This window comes from Mesoplodon mirus (assembly GCF_964341445.2).
Source record: "Mesoplodon mirus genome assembly, chromosome: 4".
Lineage (NCBI taxonomy): Eukaryota > Metazoa > Chordata > Mammalia > Artiodactyla > Ziphiidae > Mesoplodon > Mesoplodon mirus.
The window spans coordinates 104,596,660-104,620,267 of NC_138979.1; the positions used below are offsets into that span (position 1 = coordinate 104,596,660).

At 46.6% G+C, this 23,608-nt stretch overlaps 2 protein-coding genes across 7 annotated transcripts in view; one reads left to right on the forward strand and one right to left on the reverse strand.

Annotated features, from left to right (window-relative positions):
* The first annotated feature begins 798 nt into the window (after positions 1-798).
* Positions 799-21,636, forward strand: RMDN3 (regulator of microtubule dynamics 3). 2 transcript variants are annotated; one of them, XM_082619161.1, is made up of 13 exons: positions 799-958; positions 1,344-1,525; positions 3,334-3,526; positions 3,940-4,083; positions 12,887-13,181; positions 13,950-14,025; positions 17,763-17,823; positions 19,387-19,462; positions 19,625-19,702; positions 19,943-20,041; positions 20,309-20,362; positions 20,503-20,583; positions 20,885-21,636. In XM_082619161.1, exons 2-13 carry the CDS (start codon positions 1,351-1,353, stop codon positions 20,936-20,938), a joined length of 1,386 nt encoding a protein of 461 aa, XP_082475287.1. In that variant the 5' UTR covers positions 799-958; positions 1,344-1,350; the 3' UTR covers positions 20,939-21,636. The 2 variants fall into 2 exon arrangements, with proteins under 2 accessions (XP_082475287.1, XP_082475286.1); XM_082619160.1 differs by having other exon boundaries at positions 802-958; positions 13,950-14,052; positions 20,885-21,633.
* Positions 21,637-21,930: 294 nt separating this feature from the next.
* The window catches only part of RAD51 (RAD51 recombinase), a 37,279-nt gene continuing 35,601 nt past the window's right edge, over positions 21,931-23,608 (reverse strand). For 2 of the 5 annotated variants that reach the window (XM_082619169.1, XM_082619168.1), the window contains exon 10: positions 21,931-23,400. In XM_082619169.1, the coding sequence (XP_082475295.1) occupies positions 23,277-23,400 (124 nt within the window). In that variant the 3' untranslated portion in view covers positions 21,931-23,276. The remainder of the gene's footprint in view (positions 23,401-23,608) is intronic. The other 3 variants (XM_082619170.1, XM_082619166.1, XM_082619167.1) reach the window with 2 other exon arrangements.

Genomic DNA, 23,608 nt, shown 5'->3' on the forward strand with positions numbered 1-23,608 from the left:
ATCACAGGAGTAAAATAGAATTATAGAAGGAAATATGGGCCACAGGTAGGTAGAAAAAAATGATTAACACAGATTAAAAACAACAAACAAAAAATCCTGAAATGGTATCTGAACCAATTTAAGCAATCAGAGAACCCAAGTTTCAGCCTCAGCTAAATGTAAAAAAATGTTATCATTAGAGGAATGAATTTCATTTACATTCTGGAAATTAAAAAAGTTTTTATAACCCTGTCCTTGATTAATGTTATAACGACAATGTAAGGTTTAAGATTTTTTTTTTTTAATGATGAGGTGTGCATCTACAATATGTTTTTAGGTGTCAACTGGCAGAAGCTGGCCCTGGGGACTCAGGGACCTCTTGTGGATAACCAACAATTTATCTGTTCTAATCTGAAATGCCAGTCACTATTGTCTAGTGCTTAGTAAATGCTTTGAGTAAAAATGCATAAACAAATTAAGCTGAAATCAAACGAAGTCTGAGTTATGACCCAGTGTTAAGGAAAGGTGGGAGGGGGGTCGCGTTTTCCAGGTAGAGAAAGGGTCATTCTAGGCAGAAAGCAGCAGTCGAAAAGCTAGAAAGGGTGAATACACGGAGCATATTCCGGGAACACTAAGTAATCTGGTGTCAATGGAGGGAAATGGAACCTCAGCTGGCCAGACCGTGGGGGTTACTGCTCTAGCATCCGGCCCAAGGGGTCTCCCAGCTTTCCCCTCTTCCCGGCTTCTAACCCATTCTAGGTTCCCCTTTTCTACTCTCTGCAGGTTTCTCCCCTCTGGTACAGCCCGTGGCCCCGCCCCCTGAGAAAACCCTGAGCCGGAGGCGGAGCCTCGGTGATCTTCTCACCCCGCCTTCCTATAGGCGCGCGGGGCTTACGGTCGGCACCGTTTGATGACGTCACAGTCATTGCCAGCGCGAAGCGGCGGCCGCCGTCACAGTAGTGAGCGGCGGGGTAGGAGTGTGAGTTGAGCTCCTGACAGGCCAGGGGGCCTTCAAATGGCGCGGCGGGGAGGCCAGGGGTTTGCAGCCAGGGCGGCGGGTTTGTGGTCTGCAGTGTCGTGAGGCTGGGGGAGGAGTTTGGAGGCCCAGCAACCTGACTCCGGAATCAGGGTTAGGGGGCGTGTTGGAGGGGAGGCTGCGTCCGGGCCGGCTGAGCCTCGCGGTAGCCAGGTCCGGGGCTAGCAGAAACCTTAGGGTCGGGACTAGGGTGAGGGTGGTGGGTGCCCAGGGTCTGGGCAAGGAGATTACCTCCAGGGGTTCAACCTTGGAGATGGGTGGACCACGCTCACGAATCTCTCTCCTCCTCCCTCGCCCGCTTGCTCTCGGTGGCTCACGCGGCCTGCAGGTGCAGCATGTCTAGTCTGGGGGCCTTGGGTGGCACCCGCGCCAGGCTAGGACTGTTGCTGGGCACCGCCGCGGGCCTTGGATTCCTATATGCCCTTTACAGCCAGCGGTGGAAACGGGGCCAGGGCCAGAGCCAGCCCAGCTCCCTGGACTACATGCAGACTTCAGAGCCTGGACGCCAGGGTAGGAGACGGTGCCTTGAGGCCTCAGTGACTGCTGAGGGGTGGGCCTGGGGTCGGGGCTGCCTTTAGCAGAACCTGTGGGACAGGACAACGGAGGAGGGAATAGGAGGGTGGGTGCGAGGCCCGAGAGTTTCGCGTTTGGGGAAAGTTTATTGAAAAGGAAAAGCAGTCTTCCTCTTCGGTCGTCTTTCTCCTGTAATCGCAGGAAGGTATACTGCGAAAAGGCTTAGCTTTCACGTTTAGTTCTGGCCACAGGAGTGCTATGTATATATTAAAGGCACTTTCTTAGTGTGGGTGAGCTGTTTAATAAGTAAAGTCCAAAAGAAGGTAAAAGGAAAAACTAGTCTTGTAGGAATTAAAAATTTTTGAGGCTTATGTATTAAATTAGGTGTTAAATTTTGCAGGCACCTTGGAGACTATCTAGTCCAAGTTTTTAAAATTCTTCTTATAAGTCGATATTGAAAAAGACTGTGTAACTTTCCCGAGGCTGTCACAGAGCAAGTAAGTGGCAGCTGCGCTGCTTGCTCTCCTGGGTGGCCTGGTCACCTGTTCTGTGGACTTTCCACAGCATAGGGCTGGGAGTGCACTTACTGCGATTGAAGCTGAATATGGCTGGGAGCCAGCCACGGCTGAAATGGGTAGTGCTTTCAGTTTTGTAAAAACTTTCATGTTAACTCATTGGAGCAGAGCATCTAGGGCTGGTTCAAACCACCCCCAGGTGTGTGTGATAGAGGAGCATTCAAATCATCTCACCCTGTGTTAATTGGGAACAAGTGTTTCCTCTGATTACCAAATGCCAGATGGTTTGGAAAAGTTAGTTAGTTTTTGAAGTCTTCAAAGAGTTGTTACCTTAGATTGCAATCATTTGTCAGCATTTTATAGCACCAGGTAGTAACCTAGTGTTGCAACTGTGCTTGTCCTTCCTTTCTTTTCCTTGTATTTTGTTTGTTTGTAATTTCTTAGCTCTAGTGTTTCTTCTGCTGAGGTTGGGAGAAAGTGGCCACATTCCCAGGGATCTTTCTTGCTTTACGTACTGGAACACTGTTGGGTGTGTATTGTAATCTGGCCTAGATTGTTACTAGATTTCCTTTAACAGCTTTATGCTTGCTTGGACTGTGGGTCCTGCCTTACTGGTTTCGTCTCTGTTTTTACATTTTCCAGTCCACTTGCCTTAGGTAGCTGTCAGTTTTTTAGCAGTTACTGTTAGCATTTACCTAGAGCTCAATTCAGGGCTGGGCAATGGTGTTTTTCCAACGGGGTTTGGGTGGGCTTTTCCCAGTGTGCCTTTTCTCTCAGTAACTGCCCCTTTTCTCCTTGCCCCTCTCTGATGATACTAAATGAAGCTCTTGAGAGGAGCTCAGAGTTTTCTTTGCCATTCTTTGTAAAATGAAAGATCAGAATTTGAGTGAGCTCAATTTTAATTTTGCTGTGTGGTTAGTGTTGACTGCCTGGGATTTGGGCACGAAATATAGTCAGATAAAGGGTTTTCTTTTACTCTAGCAGGACAGCTGTCCTTCCTTCTGGATACCACACTCTTGCGAGCATTTTACATGATCTGCCATGGTATGCAGTACTGCTGAAGGGCCCTGGTGTGGAAGATTTCTGGAACAGAGGGCTCTTGTTTGGAGGTTGGGACCTGGATTTTTTTCTGGATCATTACCTGGGGCTTGTGAACATATGCTCTCTGAGCCTCAAAGATCTGTGTGAATTGAACTCCAGGGAGAAACAAGTGTTCCTGAATTCTGGGTGTGAGATCTTTTCCTCACTCTCTCCCATGGGCATCAGTGTCTCCTGTCCTCCTTCCTGCAGTGAGGCCGTTGCGGGCAGCTCCAGGTGAGGCTGGTGATGCTGCGGTGCTGCCGAGCCTTCCACGAGAAGGGCAGGACGAGGTGCTGGGCCGTCTGGAGTTTGTGCTGACCAGCCTGCTGGCACTGCGGGGGGAGGTGGAGGAGCTGAGGCGTAGCCTGCAGGGGCTTGCTGGGCAGATTGTGGGCGAGGTCCGGTAAGTAATGCAGCCTCCTTTTCTGCCTTGTCCCCCACTCCCCAGCTTTTCCCTGTCCCTACAGGTTTTCAGCCTTTGCTGTCCATCTCAGGACGAAGCCAGTTTTATAGCTTCTCACCTAATTGGCAGGGAAGCCGTGTGCTTGATTCCTTGCCTTGCACAAGTTCTTGCTGCTTTTGGGCCCTCATGGTCTGTTGTAGCAGCTGAAATGCTTTGTTCTGACTAACCTGGTCTGCTTTGCAGGCTGGGGCCAGCGAGCTGCCCTGCTTGCTCTCCTGAGGGTAGAGACCCAGGATTTTCTCTGCTTTTAGCTCTTTAATGAGCAGCAGTAGTAAGAGACTCCCTCATGGTGAGGGGAAAGGCAGGCTGGATGGGGCCCAATGGCACCTTCTAGAAACGAGCCTGCTTTTCAGATCCCACCTGGAAGAGAACCAGAAAGTGGCCCGGCGGCGAAGGTTCCCATTTGCCCGGGAGAGGAGTGACTCCACTGGCTCCAGCTCTGTCTACTTCACGGCCACCTCAGGAGCCACGTTCACAGATGCTGAGAGCGAAGGCGGGTGAGTCTTCTCTCCTGGAGACAGCTGTGGCTTCAGCCAGGTTACGTTTTGTAAAAGTAATGTTTATAATGGAAAATTCACACCAAGCTGCTGTAAACAATTTTTGGAACAAGGTAAGGGTATAAATAAATGAAATACAGAACAGTTGAAATAAGAAAAACCATCCACCAAAAACAAAAACACCACTTCTTACCTAAAAAAGAAAAAAGAAAAATCATCCACCTTATGTCATCCAGACAAACTGAAATGTTAACAGTGGTTAGTGCTTGCATCTGTTATTTTCCTCCGAGTAGGTTTGTTTTTTATGTAGTTATTATATCTTTTACTTTTGTTTTCCTGTAACATTGGTTGGGCATTTTCCTGTGTTATCACAAGGACTTTGTAAGCTTTGTTTTAAGGCTGTTTCCTTCACTGAGTGGCTGGGCCAGGTCTACAGAGCTCTCTAAGCACTAAGCATTCTCCCTCCTTCAGGAAGTTCTCTTCCCATGGGAGAGGCCTGCTCGTGCATCTTTGCCATCTTCACAGGTGGGCGGTGACTCACCTGAGTAGTTGGTGGCCCAGCAGTTCTGACCATAGGCCTTACTGTGTGTGAGACAGAGCCGCAGGCAGGAGTCTGGTGGGCAACCCCCAAACTTGGGCAGGCAAAGGGCTTTTTGATTTTAAACCACTAATGCCATTTTGAAACTTTGGTCCCAAGGATGGAGTCTGAATGAACATCTTTGTTGGGGTGCCCGATGCTGTAGGTGGCGGCATCTGCCCTTCTCTGCTGTGAGGTCCAGTCATCCAGGTGGCCTATGTGAGGTCTAGAGGCTGGTCTCTCCTTGGTGGCCTCTGATAACCTTTCTTCCTCCTCAAGGAAGAGCCTGGCGAAGTGAACAGTCAAGCCTTCTGTCAGGTCAGAATGACTGGTTTAGCTAAAAACATGCACACGGAAACTCAAAGCTAAAACCAGCCATTCAGGATGCTCTTCGCAGCATGTCCCTCTTCAGCTGAAAACACTTTATAGTATTAACTACCGTTTATTCTTCCTTTGTGACAGACACTGCAGTGCACTTCAGAGGTATTTCCTCATTTAATCCTCATAAGGTTCCTATGAAGTAGGTGATGTTCTTTGCCCTGTTTCTCAGAGACTTGAGGCTTAGCGAGGTTTGATGCATGCTTTCCCAGGGTTATACAGCTCCTAAGCACAGGCTCAGCCAGGCTCATCTGCCTTCTGAGGCATGGCTTGGTCGTCAGGGCACAGAAGGGCTTTCACAGGAAGACATGTCGCCTGCAGCCCCGGGCAGTTCTTCCCATTGATTAAGAGCTGCCTCGGGGGCTTCCCTGGTGGCGCAGTGGTTAAGAATCTGCCTGCCGGTGCAGGGGACACAGGTTCGATCCCTGTTCCGGGAAGATCCCACATGCCACGGAGCAACTAAGCCCGTGCGCCACAACTACTGAGCCTGTGCTCTAGAGCCTGTGAGCCATAACTACTGAAGCCTGTGCGCCTAGAGCCCATGCTCCACAACGAGAGAAGCCTATCCACCACAACAAAGAGTAGCCCCCGCTCGCCGCAACTAGAGAAAGCCCACACACGAAGCAACGAAGACCCAATGCAGCCAAAAATAAATAAAATAAATAAGTTTATTTAAAAAAAAAAAAAGAGAGAGAGAGCTGCCACGGCTCCCTGCCCAGGGAAGACCTGTCCAGAGCAGTACGGTCTATTCAGTACATCTTCTTCAGAAGTTTAAGCCTTGTTTTCTTGTTTGAACCATTATATTCTCCTGCCTCTCCTCATCTGGTTTTCCAAGAAAATTAAGAGTAGTATTTCTCTCTTTTTCCATGTCACTGCCATTGGGCATCTGTGCTGAATTTAACTATTGCTCAGGTGCCTCTTGAAATAAGTGAGGTCTTGGTAAAAAGCTTTGGTCCTCCATTCATGACTACTGTTGCCTGGGTTGTCTGATCCCTATTATCTGTATTCTCAAGGGCTTAAAGAAGTAGCCCTTTTCTATTCAACTTACCTATTACCTCTGGGCTGAAACATGCTTCCAGAGGGCTGTGTTAGAGGGGGCAAAAATGAAATTAAAATGAAATTAAAATTTGACACATCTGGGAACTTCCCTGGTGGTGCAGTGGTTAAGAATCTGCCTGCCAACGCAGGGGATACGGGTTCGAGCCCTGGTCCGGGAAGATCCCACATGCCGTGGAGCAACTAAGCCTGTGTGCCACAGCTACTGAGCCTGCATCCTAGAGCCTGCGAGCCACAACTACTGAGCCCGTGTGTCTAGAGCCCGTGCTCCACAAGAAAAGCCACCACAGTGAAAAGCCGCGCATTGCAACGAAGAGTAGCCCCCGCTCCTTGCAACTAGAAAAAGCCCCCGTGCATCAACTAAGACCCAACACAGCCATAAATAAATAAATAAATAAATTTAAAAAATTTGACACATCTGGATTGAAAAGAAAGGACAAAATAGTTGATAGTGGTCCCTGAGACTTAAGGAGCATCTCTATGCGACCCAAGGAAGCCGATCACTTGCCGTTTGAACTTTATAACAGCGTAGAACAGAAGGAGAGGTCACAGCTCTGCCCAAGACCAGGATACTAGAACTCAAACCCCTTAGTGATGATCTTTAGTAATTGTACAAACTTCTGGGGGCAGTGAGAGCCAGAGTGATTAACCAGGGAAGCTTGCAGGTGCTTCACAGCTTGCGATGCTCACTGGGGCTCCCAAGGCCATAAAGGGCAGGACTGGGCTGCCAGCCATCTGTAGTGGTGTAAGAGGAAGGGTGTCTTTTTTTTTTTTTTACATGTTTGTTGGAGTATAATTGCTTTACAATGGTGTGTTAGTTTCTGCTTTATAACAAAGTGAATCAGTTCTACATATACATATGTTCCCATATCTCTTCCCTCTAGCATCTCCCTCCCCCCCACCCTCCCTATCCCACCCCTCTAGGTGGTCACAAAGCACCGAGCTGATCTCACTATGAGGGTGTCTTTCTTAATTACAGCTCGAGCAGGCTCAGCCCCATGATCGATCCTAAGGCATGTGGAAGCCGTTGGTCATGCGTGGTTCAAGACTCTGGTTTAGTTGGCTGCTATGTGGAGCAGTGGCCACGGCGAATCATTCATTTTGTCATGGTCATGGTCCAGGGAGAATTCTGGGAGGAGACCAGAATTCTGGACTGACTGGTCTGGAATGACTTTACACATGTGGGCACTGGGGAAGGAGAGCTGTTCTGAGGGATGAAAGAAGAAGACGGTTTGATGGGCTACGCTACTCCACTGAAAGCTGTGTTCCCTCTTTCTTCCAAATAAAATAGCAACTTTGAGCTCCCAGGGGATCAACTGAATGTGGTAGAGTCAGAATCACTGGGTGGGTCCGTGAGCTTGTTCTCAGAGCATTGTTCCAAACACAGCTTTAGTCCCCTCCCTGTCAAAACCTAACTTGCCCTACAGCTCCTCTGGGAAGCCTTCCCAGGCATCCCAGCCAAGAGCACCCGCCTGCAACCTCATTGCCACTCCTTCTTGGGTGTTTATCACCTCATTCCGCTTGGTCTTATCTTCCCCCACCACTGAGAGTCTCTCAGGGTCAGGGCCCAGGCCTGGTTGTCTTTGAATGCCTCAGCTCAGCACCTCTAGTGTGGCTTAGGAGTTGAAAGAAAGAAAAGTAATTGCCAGGAGGGGGTGTGTCTGTAACAGAGTTCTTTTTTTTTTTTTTTTAAGTGGCTTAAAGTGACATACATTTATTTATTTATTAATTTTTTTTACATCTTTATTGGAGTATAATTGCCTTACAATGGTGTGTTAGTTTCTGCTTTATAACAAAGTGAATCAGTTATACATATACATATGTTCCCATCTCTTCCCCCTTGCGTCTCCCTCCCTCCCACCCTCCCTATCCCACCCCTCCAGGTGGTCACAAAGCACCGAGCTGATCTCCCTGTGCTCTGCGGCTGCTTCCCACTATCTATCTACCTTACGTTTGGTAGTGTATATATGTCCATGCCTCTCTTTCACTTTGTCACAGCTTACCCTTCCCCCTCCCCATATCCTCAAGTCCATACTCTAGTAGGTCTGTGTCTTTATTCCTGTCTTACCCCTAGGTTCTTCATGACATTTTTTTCCCTTAAATTCCATATATATGTGTTAGCATACGGTATTTGTCTTTCTCTTTCTGACTTACTTCACTCTGTATGACAGACTCTAGGTCTATCCACCTCATTACAATAGCTCAATTTCATTTCTTTTTATGGTTGAGTAATATTCCATTGTATATATGTGCCACATCTTCTTTATCCATTCATCCGATGATGGACACTTAGGTTGTTTCCATCTCCGGGCTATTGTGAACAGAGCTGCAATGAACATTTTGGTACATGACTCTTTTTGAATTATGGTTTTCTCAGGCTATATGCCCAGTAGTGGGATTGCTGGGTCATATGGTAGTTCTATTTGTAGTTTTTTAAGGAACCTCCATACTGTTCTCCATAGTGGCTGTATCAATTCACATTCCCACCAGCAGTGCAAGAGTGTTCCCTTTTTTCCAAACCCTCTCCAGCATTTATTGTTTCTAGATTTTTTGATGATGGCCATTCTGACTGGTGTGAGATGATATCTCATTGTAGTTTTGATTTGCATTTCTCTAATGATTAATGATGTTGAGCATTCTTTCATGTATTTGTTGGCAGTCTGTATATCTTCTTTGGAGAAATGTCTATTTAGGTCTTCTGCCCATTTTTGGATTGGGTTGTTTGTTTTTTTGTTATTGAGCTGCATGAGCTGCTTATAAATTTTGGAGATTAATCCTTTGTCAGTTGCTTCATTTGCAAATATTTTCTCCCATTCTGAGGGTTGTCTTTTGGTCTTGTTTATGGTTTCCTTTGCTGTGCAAAAGCTTTGAAGTTTCATTAGGTCCCATTTGTTTATTTTTGTTTTTATTTCCATTTCTCTAGGAAGTGGGTCAAAAAGGATCTTGCTGTGATTTATGTCATAGAGTGTTCTGCCTATGTTTTCCTCTAAGAGTTTGATAGTTTCTGGCCTTACATTTAGGTCTTTAATCCATTTTGAGCTTATTTTTGTGTATGGTGTTAGGGAGTGATCTAATCTCATATTTTTACATGTCCCTGTCCAGTTTTCCCAGCACCACTTATTGAAGAGGCTGTCCTTTCTCCATTGTACATTCCTGCCTCCTTTTTCAAAGATAAGGTGACCATATGTGCGTGGGTTTAATCTCTGGGCTTTCTATCCTGTTGCATTGATCTATCTTTCTGTTTTTGTGCCAGTACCATACTGTCTTGATTACTGTAGCTTTGTAGTATAGTCTGAAGTCAGGGAGCTTGATTCTTCCAGCTCCGTTTTTCGTTCTCAAGATTGCTTTGGCTATTTGGGGTCTTTTGTGTTTCCATACAAATTGTGAAATTTTTTGTTCTAGTTCTGTAAAAAATGCCAGTGGTAGTTTGATAGGAATTGCATTGAATCTGTAGATTGCTTTGGGTAGTAGAGTCATTTTCACAATGTTGATTCTTCCAGTCCAAGAGCATGGTATATCTTTCCATCTATTTGTATCATCTTTAATTTCTTTCATCAGTGTCTTATAATTTTCTGCATACAGGTCTTTTGTCTCTTTAGGTTTATTTCTAGATATTTTATTCTTTTTGTTGCAGTGGTAAATGGGAGTGTTTGCTTGATTTCACTTTCAGATTTTTCATCATTAGTGTATAGGAATGCCAGAGATTTCTGTGCATTAATTTTGTATCCTGCTACTTTACCAAATTCATTGATAAGCTCTAGTAGTTTTCTGGTAGCATCTTTAGGATTCTCTATGTAGAGTATCATGATGTCATCTGCAAACAGTGACAGCTTTACTACTTCTTTTCTGATTTGGATTTCTTTTATTTCCTTTTCTTCTCTGATTGCTGTGGCTAAAACTTCCAAAACTATGTTGAATAAGAGTGGTGAGAGTGGGCAACCTTGTCTTGTTCCTAATCTTAGTGGAAATGCTTTCAGTTTTTCACCATTGAGGATGATGTTGGCTGTGGGTTTGTCATGTATGGCCTTTATTATGTTGAGGAAAGTTCCCTCTTTGCCTACTTTCTGCAGGGTTTTTATCATAAATGGGTGTTGAACCGAGTTCTTGATCACTAACTTGGGGGCTCTCCTCAGGGAGTAGAGGTGGCCTCCTTGCTTCAAGGGAGCCTTGGGTCCTCGCCCCACTGTGGGAACAGTGTGTCCTCCTGAGTGCACAGGTCCAAAGGGCCTTTTCAAAGGTCTCTGCAGTCTCTGACTCATCTCAAAAGCTGCTGGGCATGTTAAACAAAAGGGCCACCCTGTTTCTCTGGTGGATTTCTCCAGAGGCTGGGTTGGTGGTCCAAGAAATGTGAGAGAATGCTGTGAATGTCGAGACAGCAGCCCTTGAGCTCTGGCATGTGAAAAATCTCTTTTGGAAGAGATGGGGCTGGAAGCCCATGGAAGTCCAGGTGGCCGATGTCTGTATTCACTCAACCGGTGTTTGCCAGCCCGCTGCATGTGAGGCAGCGGGGTTGCAGATTAGTGAGGCTGAGCCCCCTGAAGTGGGGCTGAGGTGCAATACAAGGCCTCCTCACCACGCCGGCCTCGCTAGAGCCTCCCTGCCTCACAGGGCTCTACCCACTCTCACTCTGGGTGGCAGCAAGCCCCCTCCTGACCTCTTCTTTTCCTTGTCCAAGTGAGCTCCCTGGCCATTAGGATCACAGCATTGCAGGACCTTCCTCTTGGCCTGGCTCCCTGGAGAGACTGTGCTGATGCCTGTGCTCCAGCAGGGATGAGAGCAGGGGTCCCTCCCTGGGAGATTCCTGATCTGCCAAGGTAGCCTTCAGCTGAACAGGGAATGGGGTCTCCTTTTTGCAGCGGGAGATGATGAGACTCAAGCTTGCATCCCCCAAAAAATCCATTTACTCATTTTACCTTTGGGCCTGGCTGGGCTGAGTAGGGGCACTGGTAGATGCTGATTTGGCTGATTTGACTTTCTCGTTTGGGGCAGGTTATTGTCTAAGCCTAGGAACTGGTAGCGAGTTTCTCTAGGCTGTCTCTGTGTGGTCTTGCTCATCATCACCCAGGTTGGTTGTGAAATCTGATACCACTTTTCCTTGTCCCTTTAATTTCTGAAGTTTTTACTGCAAATTGCTAGAGGGGAGAGATACTTGGATAACCTCTTAAAAAGCAAGGTTGTGAAGGTTACAGTTTACCTACAAGTACCTCAAAAGTTCCTGTAATAGATGTAACTGGAGCCCCTTTGTTAAATGAGTCTGAAAGCTCCTCTATAAAGAAACAGCGTGGGGCTTCCCTGATGGTGCAGTGGTTGAGAATCCGCCTGCCGATGCAGGGGACACGGGTTCGTGCCCCGGTCTGGGAAGATCCCACATGCCGCGGAGCGGCTGGGCCCGTGAGCTGTGGCTGCTGAGCCTGCGCTTCCAGAGACTGTGCTCCACAACGGGAGAGGCCACAACAGTGAGAGGCCCGTGTACCACACACACAAAAAAAGAGCATGGATGGGTTGGGCATCAGGTCTGGTTTCTCACCTGCTGCCTTCTGGAGCCTGCACCCTCGTCATCTCTGGCTTTCTGGATGAGGAAGACAGCACTTCGGCCCACAGCATTCAGCCCCTGACCTTAGGCTGTCTTGTATTGACTTTATTCGTACATGTCTCTCCTTCAGGTCTGATTGCTCCAGTCATAGGGGTCCTACCCCTTTCATTCCAGGACAGAGAAAGGCTTATCCTTAAGTGACTCAAAGATCTTCCTTGTGCCTTGGCACCTTCTGGCTTTGATGTAATTTGCTTCTCCTTCACTCAGTCTCGAGGGCTGTTTGGTGTCTGGTTGTGACCCCTGGAAGCCTTATCTTCTGCTCTACTCAGTTTTTGTCTGATTCAGTTGGCAATTAGGGCACACACCGTAATTAGCTGCTGGTGGAGGCCAAGATCCAAGAGAAACTTGGCTTCCTCTTCAGTGGCTGCATCAGGGTTGGGCTCCCTAGGAGACATCTGGCTCATAGTGGCCCCACAGACACCTTCCCAAGGGATTGTTTGCATCTTTCTCCTTTCCTGCTTCCAGCTGCAAAAGGGCCCCTCCCCAGCCCTGGCAACTTCCCAGGGTTTTCAAGGGCTACTCCTGTTGTGGTTTAGGTTTGGTTGCTGACTTGGGACAGAGGTATACACTGAATTGAGAAAGAAAATGTGAGTATCTGTGGCCTTCCATGGCTGCAGAGACTGGCACCCACCCATGTTGGTTCTGGCAGGTGCATTTGGCTGATAAAGCAAAAATGATTGACAGACCCTTAGCCTGGTGAGCCATCTAGCTCAGGAGATCAGCTTCACCTACATCTTAAGGTTTTTTATCTTAGACTTTTATTTCTTTATTTATAAGAAAAATACATGCTCAGTAAAGCAATCATATCTAATACTAAAATATAGGGGGAAAAATTAATTCCTTGACCCAGAGAGATCTGCCATTTTGGTACATACCTTTCTAGGCTTTCTCTTTTTGTCTATTTTCTGGCAGACTTCGTGGTAGCTAAGCAGGGGATTCTCATACTGACCTCTGACTGTCACAGGGCCCCGGCTGCTCACTCTTCCCCTTCCAGGTCATTTTCCCAGCCCATACTTCCCATAGGAAGCTTTCTCTCAAGGACTAATTCCTGTCCCTAAATGGAGGGGAATGGTTCTTAGTTGGTGCTTTGGACAACAGTGCCGTGGAGAGTGCCTCTTTGTGGGTGGAGGCAAGACCCCAGGGATCTGAGGCTAAGGAATCCCTCCCTTGACCTTGTCACTTACCTTTCTCTGCCACAGTTACACAACAGCCAACGCTGAGTCTGACTATGAGCGGGACTCTGAAAGGGAGAGTGACGATGACGGGGAAGATGAAGTGAGCTGTGAGACCGTGAAGATGGGGAGAAATGATTCTCTGGACCTGGACCTGGAGGTGGAGGTGGCTTCAGGCCTGGCGCCTGAAGCCCTGGAGGCTGGAGGCTCCCCTGGCCTAGAAGATGTGCTGCCCCTCCTAAAGCAGGCAGACGAGCTGCGCCAGGGCAGTGAGCAGGGCAAGCGGGAGGGCTTGCAGCTGCTGCTCAACAACAAGCTGGCGGTGAGGCTCCAACTGCCTGTCTGTCCTCCATCCCCCGCTACCCCCCTGCGAATATGTCACTGACCCTGCGAGGTGACACGGGAAGGGAAGTGAGGGTGAGGTGGCTAGGTCTGCATCTACACCCAGGGTTGTACATCCTCTTCCTGGGAGGCTGAGCACCAGCCCTGTGTGCTGCCTGCCCCAGAGCTGCTTCCTCTGCCAGCCCCAGGGCAGTCGGCTGCCTCCTGTAGAGCTACTGCAGAAGAGCTCCTCCTCTCACCTTAAGGAGAAATGTGGAAAGAACTAGAATGTTTTTCCCTCTTTTATTTCCCTTGAGGCAGAGCCACAGCTGCCTACCCCATTTAAAGTTTTCATCACAAGTGACAAGTGTTAGGTCACTACATCACTCAACCACAATTCCCTTCTCAGGTTCACTGCCAGAATTTATGCTCACCTGGCTATAAATGCCCCCAAAGTTAGAATTTCCCTTTTCTTGGGCATTTTCACAATATTTCATTGTTTGCAAGACTTCTGTTGTTGTGCCTCATTACATGTTGGAATTGACCTTTCTTCCTCACAGTATTAGAAGGCCAGAATGCCCTCACTCTGTGGGTTGTGCAGTCTATTGACTAGGGATAATGTCATCAGCTAACGGCAGGTGAGAGGTCACGTGGGGTGGCCTGATGTCAGTGTTTATAACACATTCAAAGGTAGGGTGTGGGGAGAAGGTCGAGCCCCAGTTCTCTGCAGCTGAGAGAAGGGGGCCTCATCCCTCTGTTTGGTTTGCAGCATGGAAGCCAGCAGGACTTTCTCTGGCGCCTGGCCCGGGCCTACAGTGACATGTGTGAGCTTGCTGAGGAGGCAGGTGAGAAGAGGTCCTATGCCCTAAGTGGTAAGTGCTGACAGGTTCCTGGTGGGAAGGCCACTGACTGACTGAGGGTGGAGCCAGCCCATCAGCTTGGGGCGCAGGGGAACCACCAAGACACACGCTGTCGGTACAGCTGGGGCACAACTACTCACCAGGGACAGACTGGCTCCCAGAGACCCCTGCTTCCTCCTGGAGACAGAGAGCAACCTCTGCTTCTCTGCATGGCATGGTGCTTGAGTCACACGGGTATACACGACTTCAGGAGTACAGTTGAACCTTGAACAGCAGTTTGAGCAGCACACGTCCACTTATATGTGGATTTTTTTTCAATCCACAATCCACGGTTGGTTGGACCCAACTATAAATTACATGTGGATTTCTGATTGGGCAGAAGGCCGGTGCCCTGAACCCCCACGTTGTTCAAGGTCAATTGTAGTTGTATCATATTAGCACAGTTCTCTGTTCTCATTCCTCAACTACAAAAGGCACAACCTTTCTTAATCTGAGGAGGTTTTTTTGCTGTTGCTTAGGAATCTGGTTTCAGTTATGGAGCCTGTGGGGCAGGTGTTTAAGAATATAATGAGTGGAGTATGTTTGGTGAGTGCCCAGAGGAGTTTGGGAGAATACTGCTAGGTTAGAAGTCCCTGGGGTCTCCTTAGCAACTCTGTTGTCAAAATCTGTACCTGGGGGTGTAGGGTACACCTGACTTGTGCCAGGTTCAAGGCCTGTCCTTCTCTGTCATGAGGTCATTGAGAACCCTGGGACTTTAAAAAGAGACTGGTTTTATGGGGAAGGTGATGATGTGTCCTGCCTACCTACACACCCTTTGAGTCAGGCACTGTCAGTGGACTTCCAGATCTTGTGGTTCAGTTTATCCAGAGTTAACTGAACTGCTTTCCCACTTTCATAAGTACAGTCCTGCAAACACTGAATCTTTGATAATGTAGAGTGACAGTACCTCAAGATCATTATTCTAAACAGTTATAGAATTCTGCCAATATGGAAAGGTCAATTGAGTTGAATGTTTGATATAGATCTTCAAAAAAGTCCCTGGAGGGGCTTCCCTGGTGGCGCAGTGGTTGAGAGTCCGCCTGCCAATGCAGGGGACACGGGTTCGTGCCCCAGTCCCGGAAGATCCCACGTGCCGCAGAGCGGCTGGGCCCGTGAGCCATGGCCGCTGAGCCTGCGCGTCCGGAGCCTGTGCTCCGCAACGGGCGAGGCCACAACAGTGAGAGGCCCGAGTACCGCCAAAAAAAAAAAAAAAGTCCCTGGAAGTTGTAACAAAAGGTACTTGCTTACTGTTTGCTTCTTTCTTTTCAAAACAGTTTCTGCTTCCCCTCTTAAATTTCAGGTGAGGATTCTGATCAGCCTTTGGGGCTGATTTTTGCACTCTTGGTAGCAACAACCACCTTTCCTTTCCCTTTTGATCATCTCTGAGTACTAACAGCCAACATGAACCCTACAGGTGGAGGTGGGGCAGTGATTAGAGGAGCAGCGAAGCCCGCACTGGTCTGGTCTGGCTTCCTGAGCATAGCACCTTGGACAAATCTGTTCCTCCTGGAGGTCAGAGGACTATGCAGTATCTTTGAAGGCTTTGCTCTGGGATTCTAGCTTTTTAGGACCAACCTTGCTGGACCTAAGGTTCTTCATTTTCTTCTTTCTCTAGAAGCTGGACCACCAGGAGGCAGCGGGAACTGGTTTGCTTCATTCTTCACCATTATTTTTCTAGTGAGATAGTGCTTTGAAGGGGGCGGAGAGAAGTCCCCTAAGAGAAAATGTCCCTCAGTGGTGGAGCCGTATGGTTCTTCTGCTTGGATAGGGGAATGTAGGGTTCTCATCTGCTCTCTTTAAATGTATTTGCTGCATATACAAAATTATACCATGATTACTATCACTTAAACATAAGGAAACATTTCAGAATAGCCAGCCTATCACCTCAACCCATTATTTTTGTTCTCTGTCTTCCCTTCCAAGCCTTCACCATTTAAAAATTTTTTTTAATTATTATTTTTAAATTTTATTAAAGTATAGTTGACTTACAGTGTTTCAGATGTACAGCAAAGGGATTCAGTTATACATATATATACTTTTTCAGATTCTTTTCCATTATAGTTTATTACAAGGTATTGAATATAGTTCCCTGTGCTATACAGTAGGTCCTTGTTTATTTAATATGTAGTAGTCTGTATCTGTCAGTCTCAAATTCCAAATTTATCCCTCCCCCCTTCTTTCCCCTTTGGTAACCAGTTTGTTTTCTATATGAGTCTGTTTCTGTTTGGTAAATAAGTTTATTTGTATCATTTAAAAAATTTTTTTAAATTCATTTATTGACTACATTGGGTCTTTGTTGCTGCGTGCGGGCTTTCTCTAGTTGCAGCAAGCGGGGGCCACTCTTCATTGCGGTGCAGGGGCTTCTCATTGCGGCAGCTTCTCTTGTTGCAGAGCACAGGCTCTAGGTGTGTGGGCTCCAGTAGTTGTGTCATGCAGGCTCAGTAGTTGTGGTGCGTGGGCTCAGCTGCTCCGCAGCATGTGGGGTCTTCCCGGACCAGGGCTCGAACCTGTGTCCCTTGAATTGGCAGGTGGATTCCCAACCACTGCGCCACCAGCGAAGTCCCTATTTGTATCATTTTTTTACATTCCACATATAGTGATATCATATTTGTCTTTCTCTTACTTAGTATGATAATCTCTAGGTCTATTCATGTTGCTACAGGTGGCATTATTTCATTCTTTTTTATGGAAGCCCTCTCTGTTCTAATCAGATTTCCCATTTTGCAGTGTTCTCTTTTCTCCAGTGTGTAGGCGTGATGGTCCTCATCTGAAGGGCTCCAGCTCCTTGACATTCTAGGGGACCCTTGTCAAGAGCCTACATGTGTTTAGGCCTTGATTTCTGTTAGTTTTGGTGCCTGGAAAACTTGGGGAAGAACTACATGAAACTCATCTTTGGTCAGATCCCAGTCCATTTGGCTCTGGTGAGGAGTTCTGGCCTAGGGCCATGATTAATGTTCCTAGATCATGGATCCTCTTGAGAATTTTTTTAAAAATGTTTATTTGTTTGGCTGCACTGGGTCTTCATTGCTGCATGCAGGCTTTCTCTAGTTGCGGCGAGCAGGGGCTACTCTTTGTTGTGGTACACGGGCTCTAGGTGCGCAGGCTTCAGTAGTTGTGGCACATGGGCTTAGTTGCTCCGAGGCATGTGGGATTTTAGTTCCCCGACCAGGGCTCGAACCCGTGTCCCCTGCATTGGCAAGCGGATTCTTAACAACTGTGCCACCAGGGAAGTCGCCCTCTTGAGAATTTGATCAAAGCTGTGGACCCTCTCCTCAATAAAACACACATATTCCTAAAATTATATACAACTTCAGTGGGATTCATGGACACCCTGAAGCCTATCCAGACCCCAAATCAAAAACTCTCCAGGGTAATGGTCTGTTGGGGACAGTTTCTGATTGCCTTTGAGTCCTTTTATATTTGAAATGCTTCAAGCATATCAGGTGGGTATTATAAAAATAAGGGAGCTGGGGCAGCTGATGATGGATAGGAGAGCAAGGTGAAGCAGAAGTCATCCCTGAAAAGCCATTTGCAGCTCTTCATTCTGCTCAAGTGCCTAAGTATTTACAAGTCCCGTTTGGGTGGGGGTTGGTGAGAGCTAGAGCAGTCATTCTTCCCACAGCCTCTCCCGTGGAAGGGTGCATGGGAGCCCTTGTCAACTCTGGATCACCTCTGTCTTACAGGAAAAGAAGCAGCGGAGGCCGCTCTGGAGAAGGGGAATGAGAATGCTGAGTGTCACCAGTGGTAATAACACCCCACAGGGTCCCAGGAAGAGCTTGTTTCTCTGCCCTGTGGCCAAAGAGGCATTTGCCAGAGGCACCAGGAGAGGGAGCTCTGGCCTTTATTTTCATGTGTCCCATCCTTCCCCAAGCTAGGGACCCAGGGGAGTTTGCTTTGGGAAGTGCCTTGGGGATGAGGCAAGGGGGAATAGTAGTTTTCTTTCTGGTGAAGCTTAGAAAAACGAGTAGCTTTGTTAGTCACCCCTGGCTACAAAACTTGTGGGTTCTTGGCTCCTCAGAGAGGCTGGGACGTTGGCAGTTCCCCTCTCCCACACAAGCTCTTCATTCCCCTAGCTGCGATCCCTGGCTGGTGGTGGACTTTGGCTTCTTCGCTTGGCTCGCGTGAGGAAAACTAGATGTGAGCTCACCCCCAGGAAGTTCAGCAGTCATTAATATTACAAAACCATCAGCCCTGTTTGTGGTCTGATGTGAGGCAAAGTTCTGCCAACCCATGTGGGTCAGGGCCAACCTGTGTCCTGGGGGCGTGGTTCCAGCGCCTCAGTTTTAGTGCAAATGTTCCTTTTCCACCTCCCTGCTTCCCATAGCTCTGCCCTCAGACTATGAGCTGGGAGAGGCTGTTTCTCCATCTGTTGCTGAAACTTTGTCTCTGCAGCGCCTCTTCTCAGACACCAGGTCACTGTTTCTTGGATGTCACAGGTGCTGTTTCCCTGTGGGCTCTCTTGGGGCTCCTGGGGTCCCAAGGATGGAAATTGACCTCATACTTTCTTAGCTTTTCCTGGGGAACAGCTGTTTGGACTAAACTGGAAATGAGCCTCTGGAAGTATCTGATACAAATACCCCCAGATATTTAGTGAGTACACAAAAAAGCAACTTGGGCCTTTAGACACTCATTTGTCAACTGCTTCTAGAAAGAATGCAGAGGGGATGGGGGTAATATCTTCTGCCTTTGTTTCTGAAGGCAGAAGGTAGGAAGCTGGCTGCCTTTGTTCTCCTGGAGGGAGGATGTAGAGGAGAGGGCTGAAGTTGGAGGCCTTTTCTTCCTCTGCTTCTGTTGGTTCCCAAGCTAACATTAGAAATTCCTAGAGAATCCCATTCCCAAACAGCTTCCCAATGATATACCTGTATACTTCCAAGGCTAATGAGACCTTCTCCTTTAATGTCTGCTCAGGAGACAAAAAGCAGTGTACTCAGGTCTCTTATACGTTGATGCTGATTTCTAGATACCTGCTTAAGTGTTTATGATAGCTATGGCTATACTCATTATGAGGGGAAATTTGGACTGAGACCTTGCCTGAATATTAAGTATAAAAGAGCTTTATTGTGGAAGATCCCCCCTTTTTTGTACCTAGGGTACTTTGGAGAATTGTGAGCCTACCACTGTATCTGCTAAAGAATATGAATTGGGACCACAAGTCTGTTAAAAGAGGAATTATGTACAGATGGAAATGATATTTTCATCTCTGGATAAGGATGCAGGGGCAGTGCAATTGCCCATGGGTGGGAATCCCAATACTGGCAGGGACAGTACTCAGTCCTTGTCCCTGAGCTTGCTGCTGCTTCCCCCTAGGTATGCAGTGCTTTGTGGTCAGCTGGCTGAGCATGAGGGCATCCAGAGGCGCATCCAGAGTGGCTTTAGCTTCAAGGTGAGGAAAGGCTTCTCCTCCTTCCCTGGTGCTGGTGTAGTCCAGATTCCCTGCTGCGTCCTAGCTCCTTGCAAAGGTGTTCCTACAGCCTCTGTGACTTACCTCTGTTCCCTTAGTAACTCTGCTATCTGATGTTAGCTTATGTTTATATTTTCCCCTCAGGAGCATGTGGACAAAGCCATTGCTCTCAAGCCAGAAAACCCCATGGCATACTTTCTCCTTGGCAGGTGGTGCTACCAGGTAAGCTAAATTTCAGGGCTTGACATAAGGGCCCTAACTAACTGTCCTGAGACACTGATCACCTTGCAAGGAAGAGCAGGGTCCTCAGCCTGGTCTGGCTTATGTGTTATTTCCTCTAAGTGGCCACGTTAGTGGTGATTAGACCCAGTCCTATTTGGCCCTGTTTGCTTTCAGTACAGAACAGTCAATGTTCCTAAAGATACTTAAGTTTTTAGTCACACCTTGATCTTTTGGTGGCAGGTCTCTCACCTAAGCTGGCTAGAAAAAAAAACTGCGACAGCTTTGTGTGAAAGCCCTCTCAGTGCCACTGTGCAGGACGCCCTCCAGAGCTTCCTAAAGGTATTGGGGAAGGAAGGGAAGGGTGGACAGCAGCCAGAAAGGCCAGGGTGACCTTATTTTTCCTAAGGACGTTATTGGAAGGGGTTTCTAGTAGAGGGCAGTTTTATGTGTGCTTGTTCTATGGGAAAATCAGAACCATCAGAAAAGCTTATAAAATATATAGATTCACTGAATCAATCTCCAGGTTGGGGACTGGAACTCTCCAATAAACTTTAGCCTGACTTGGACTTTGGAACACCTTACTGAAATGTGTTCTCGCTTCTCCAGGCTGAAGAACTACAGCCAGGATTTTCCAAAGCAGGAAGGATATATATTTCCAAGGTAAACTCACCTGCCTATTTCAACATAAATGAAAGTATGTGTGTTGATTATTTCTCGGAACTTCTGAGGGCACACATATTCATCCCCTTCTAGTCTCCTGGTAGCACTTCTCCCAGGTTTTCACTGTTGTCTCTTCTCAGTGCTACAGAGAACTAGGGGAAAACCCTGAAGCTAAACGGTGGATGAAGTTGGCCCTGGAGCTGCCAAATGTCACTAAAGAGGTAATACTTAAGACCTTTACTAACACAGGGATCCTTCACCGAGTCATTATGTGACCTTTTCAGGAAAGAATATCTTCCCTTGAGGTCTTATTTCCTCCTTTTGCATGTGGGCTGTTTTGTATACATCTCACCTAGGGGAGGAGACAGATTTCGTAGGTTCCAGGCTCTTCTGGGAAAGTAGGAAAAAGACTATGATAACAGCTTAGCAAGGAAGCAAAGGGCCCATTCTCAGGTACCAATGGTTTTGGAAATGTTGGCTTAGATTTTGAGTCCTAGTCTTATTATTCTCTTGTCTCCCTAGGATTCAGCTTTCCAGAAGGACCTGGAAGAATTGGAAGTAATTTTAGGAGAATAATCACATTTCAGTGGCCTTCATGACTTGAGGGGGAAAAAAAATCAAGTCTTTTTTCTCTTAGATTCTGCTTAGATCATGAAACTGAGCAAGACTGGTTGAGGGAGTGTCCTGACTCCTAGGTCTGACTGCTACCTGCCACCATTCCCCAATTTCTTCTTACTGTCTATGGTTAACTTATTTTAATCCGCTACCTAATCTGAAACTGGGAAAGTACTTGAGGCCCGGGTTTCTGTCACTCTCTCCGTAAAGTGAATTCTTGAACAATCAAGACTATATAACACCTGCCCTAGGGTACAGTGCGGGTAGAGCACTGAAGGCTGTCTTCCAGCTGCTGGTGACGTGGGTGAAGCTCCAAAGAGCTAGAGGAGCAAAACATAGAACTTCTACTCTCTAATCGTTTTCACTGATTAATATTCAACACCAAAGTATATAGTCCTAAAGTCACACCCTAACCTACCAGGATAAAAGGTCGGAGAGTCCATGGGTATTGCCTCTTCTCAACCTATCAATCATGTGGATTGTAACTATATTCCTGGGCCGAGGGGCTGGACCACTTGACTTCCAGAGTCCTGGCAGCTTTTGGAACGACAGCAGTGCATAAGGCTTATGAGACTGTGAAAATGATGATCTGAGGAGTTGCCTGGAATATATTTTGGTACAAACCCAAAATAAACCAAATTTAACTAGACGTGATTATAATCCCCTTTCTATGTTTGTTATCAGCTCCTTATTCTTGCTTGACACTTCCATAACTGTTTTCTACTATGAGGCTATTGCAGACAAGTAGAAAAACAGTACCAAATAGTTTAGAATAAGCTCTCTGGTTAATAATACTTCCAGAAAAAATTTTAGTTAAATGTAAAACACAAGAAGAGCTTATTTTTAGCCTAACAAGGCCTAGTCCAACTAAGCAGGTGTTCCCTGACCCTCTCAGGGCCAGCAGCACAAAGCCTAATCCCATCTGAAAAGAAAATCTTCCCTACAAGAAAAATTGAGAAGTTTTTAGGTCAAGGTCACTTAAATACTTTATAGGACTAAAAGATGGAGGTGCTTTTATTTAAGAACCAAGCTTCCATTCCAGAATCTGTTACTGTGGCTTTATTATTTCATCCCAGGTTTGTTCTGTAATGTAGAAATGAAAGAAGGCCTAGGAGGTGCTCTGTTCTATAAAGTCAGGGAACAGAACTGTTTTTAAAACAAAGTTGCATTAAATTGTGTCTTCCTATCTCCCTACATATAGTAGGATCAACACAGGCAACAGCAGAGATTTGCACTGCCTCTCCTCCTACTACTAGGCGAGAGGCCCTTTGAAATTGGAAGAGTTGGTTAGAACCCATCCTGAGTAGAAGTTTGAAGAGGAAGGAGTATCTCAAACCCCTGAAGTAGAATAATCTGGGCAAGAGCCAGCCCTATACAATACAAAACTTAAAGAATAAAAACAAAGGCCACAGGAAAGCCATGGTGTAGCCATCTTGTGAGATCTTCTATTAGGTTAAAGGAGTATAAAATGAATCATCTGAATGTAGGACTTCCCTTTTAACTTTTCAGTTTTAAAGCAATAGAAACTGATCACCCTACCCAGAGCCAAAACTATATTATGAATGCCCTATCCTGAAATATTCAGCTTGTATCAGAATAACTCCTACAAGCAGCACATTCACTACAAATAACTACTTTATTGGCAGCCCCACATTGAATCTACTTACTTGAAGAGCTTCTGAAATGTTTAAGATTCCAGAACTATCTTGAATTGCTCTTAGCATTAAAAAAGAGTAGATGGTGAAGGGCTGGTAGCCCAGGAGGCCTACTCAATACCCCTTATCTAAAAAAACATTCTTATATAAGCTAATTCAGACACACAAACTTTACCTGCTTCTGATTTAAGAGTTTTACTGACAGAGAAAAAAAAAAACCTGTGAGGAGACCCACTCCCTTTGCCACATAGCTCAGGCATATTTTTCCCCAACGTTATTCAGTGAGAGAAGTCAGGTCTCTCCAGTTTTAGTTCTCTTAGAGACATAAGGTTGGCCAATAGCAGTTAGTCCTGAGTCAACCCCAAGGCACTATGATGTCAAAGGTACTTCATACCTAACAGCCCCAAACCAAAGAATTCACATAGAGATTAATATACTCTAGAAGGAATAAACATTTCAGATCAGCTTGTGACTACTGACCTGTCTCGTGTTTACACCATAAGAAAAGCCGATATAATAGCTGTTTTCCTGGAAGCCTTTTCCTGGCAGTCACAACAGGAAGAGGCCTGTGAAGAACCTCAGGGAGCAGTCCTCTCCATTAGGCTGCAGCACTTAAGGTTTATCACAGGAAAAGAACCAACGATTCAGTCCTTGGCATCTCCTACTCCATCCGCATTGATGGCAAACATAGCTTCAGCTTCAGGAAGACAAGGAGAATCATAGATTTTGCAGATTCTGGTTTCCCCTCTTCCTTTTCTCAGGTACAGTCTGGGACAAAGACACAGACCAAAGCACAAAAGTTATTATAATTAAAAAATTCTATTCCTATTTATGGTAGATCTAAAAATTTTTTAAACTTATATACTTCCTAGAAGGACTTTGGGGATCTTTCTGTATTCTTCAGGGCAGGGGTCCCCGACCCCCGGGCCGTGGACCAGTACCGGTCCGCAGCCTATTAGGAACTGGGCTGCACAGC